This window comes from Poecilia formosa, unplaced genomic scaffold (genome assembly GCF_000485575.1).
Source record: "Poecilia formosa unplaced genomic scaffold, Poecilia_formosa-5.1.2 Scaffold599, whole genome shotgun sequence".
Taxonomy (NCBI): Eukaryota; Metazoa; Chordata; class Actinopteri; order Cyprinodontiformes; family Poeciliidae; genus Poecilia; species Poecilia formosa.
This window is the reverse complement of record NW_006800538.1, coordinates 24,256-26,773: the sequence shown is the minus strand read 5'-3', so window position 1 is coordinate 26,773 and position 2,518 is coordinate 24,256. Positions and strand designations below refer to the sequence as shown.

Genomic DNA, 2,518 nt, shown 5'->3' with positions numbered 1-2,518 from the left:
AGTTAATTTGTTACAAGAAATAAAATTAAGTTTATCCAAGCAAATATATTAATCTCATTAAGTTATTATGTTAAACCAATGTAAATAAAGTCAATCTGGCAAACTTTAATTGATTAAAAGCAACAAATGAACTAATTTTCTTTTAAAGTTGAAGCTTCATTCTCTTTTTTTCGGTCAGAGTTACAGAATCCAAATTCCGGATCCGATTCCGGATCCGGAGTGCCATGTCCACTGCTGGTTCTGGTCCAACATGGCCATCTACCAGAACATTTCAGCACACTTCCTGTTTCCTTCAGCTGAAAAACATTACAGAGATGCAGATTTCATTTCCCAGCAGGATCTGGTACCGACCCACAGTACCAAAGGTACCAAAAGCTGGATCCCGGCCTGTTCCAAACGGCTCTGAAAACGTTTCATGGAACCTCAATTTGACATTTCCATCAGCTTTAAGCCACAATTACCAAGTATGATCTGACAGACCAGCTAAAATACTGAAGTCTGATCCAGATCAACTATATTCTGATTTACTGGGAAGCTCCTAGAATGTAAAACAGGGCCTGAACTCTAAAGAGGTCATAGAGGGACAGTAATGGATGAAATATTGAATAGAGAGAGAGAGGAAAAACTCATTACAAGGTAAAGAAAAACACTTGAGTTAATTTCATGGACTAGTTCAGAGCCAGAACAGGTGACAGAAGGGGAGCTGTCCAATATGCAGGCGCGGACTGGCCCCCATCAACTCCCTGCGTGTGAATGAAATAAATAAACAATGAATGGTCCACTCTCCTCGCTCGCAGCATCCCATCTCATGCATGGCTGCCAGTGATGGTCTGCTGGGTGTCAGCTTTTATTGGCACGGCACAAAGCAAGTGCCAAGGGTTCGGTGGGCTCGACTCCCCGCCGCAGAGTGTGGATAAAAGCAGAGCAAAATGCCTCAGCCGAGCTCAGAGGCATAGACATGTTGGGCTGGAACGAGGAAGTGCAGTGGAGAGGGGAGGGACTCAGGGCGCAGCTCCATGGGGCCGCCGCGGCGCTGCGACCTTCTGCACATGGAGCCGGGGAGAGTTGGAAGAACTTCATTCTGCAAACTCAAGGAATAGCAGGTAAAGTGACCTCCACCGCGCTTTTTTGTGTTTTTTTTTGTCGGGCTTCCCGCTGAACTTTCAGGCTGTGTTGGTGGAGCCAGCAGAAACGGCTCGGTTCGCTCGAAAAGGAACGATGGAAACGTTTGCGTCTGGAAAAAGAAGCTTCTCCTGTCAGTTTGGGGGCAGGTGCGCCTCAGCATCAGATCCCGGCTGCTGCCGCTCGTTTTTATAAAAGTTCATCTTGTTATAAAACTAGTTACTAAACAGAATCATATTTTAAAACTCAATGTGACGATTTTGTTTATACTTCTATTTTCCGCGTTGTCGACACTAATTTATAGGAAGTAGTGGAAATGTTCCCCTTTTTTCCCATGGGCCTTTTTTCTTTTGGGAATGAGGATAAATAAAATAATTAAACCTATAAATTAATTAAATTTACATAAAAATACTAATGTCGTGTTTGTGGTTTGGTTTGAGCTGCTTGCGTGTTTCCTTATCATTTTAACGCGTTTAACTGCTCATGTAGCGGCACCTGTTGCAACAGATGCGTAAACTTCAGATAGTCCAACAGAACATCTCTGAAGTTTCACAGAATAACCAAAACAACTTTTATATTTTTTTTATCAAAATAAAAAAATAACATTACAACCGAATTAGGGGTTTAAAAATAAAAGTTAACTTTGCTCTCCTTAAACAGGAAATCAGTCCGCACCGAGCCGCGCAGGGTCGAAAACGCGCTGCGCACTATTAAATAATCAATGAATCAAATCATTTTCCCCAAACCTCAAAACTTTGTATGTGTCTCTGTTCTCAGTTGAACCACATTTTCAGTTTGTTTCGCGTCTCCGTTGGAGGGAAGAAGAAGAAAAACGTACTACAGGCAGGACTGACGGAACTTTTAACACTTCTGCCTCGGAGGCGAAAAGTTGTTCATCAACGCCCAGCAGAAAATGAAATAAAGGAAATAAAGTTGTTTTTCTCTTCCAAACACTAAGAACAAAACATAAACACTATGCTTTCCGACTGTTAATAAATTAAGCCTGAAATTATGAAATTATTATCCGTACTCTTCAGGTTTGACGCAGGGAAAAGTAATAAATACTAATTGATTAAAATATATATATATAGCATATATAGTGTATACAGTTGAAAAATTAATTTTAAATAAAAAAAAATCTGCTAAAATTCTATAGTACATTTAATCAAATTTTACTATAATTATAGATGATATAATGGTGCATTTTTTTTGTTTTAAAAAAGAGAGAATAAATAGGTGTGAAGTGAAAGGCAGTACCTGCTCAAATGGGGCTTTTTCAAAGCTCACATGGAAAGTGAAGTGCTGCAAAACCTCTCTGCAGATACATCATCTTTCTTGTCAAGAACCAGAAGAGTGTGTGTGTGTGTGTGTGTGTGTGTGTGTGTGTGTGTGTGTG

General features: G+C 40.3%; 1 protein-coding gene across 6 annotated transcripts in view; it reads left to right on the top strand.

The window, feature by feature from the left end:
• Nucleotides 1–846: 846 nt before the first annotated feature.
• Nucleotides 847–2,518, top strand: part of LOC103130013 (DNA-binding protein Ikaros-like) — a 21,798-nt gene continuing 20,126 nt past the window's right edge. For 2 of the 6 annotated variants that reach the window (XM_016665604.1, XM_007541284.2), the window contains exon 1: nt 847–1,103. In XM_016665604.1, the coding sequence (XP_016521090.1) occupies nt 959–1,103 (145 nt within the window). In that variant the 5' untranslated portion in view covers nt 847–958. The remainder of the gene's footprint in view (nt 1,104–2,518) is intronic. The other 4 variants (XM_016665606.1, XM_016665605.1, XM_016665607.1 and 1 more) reach the window with 4 other exon arrangements.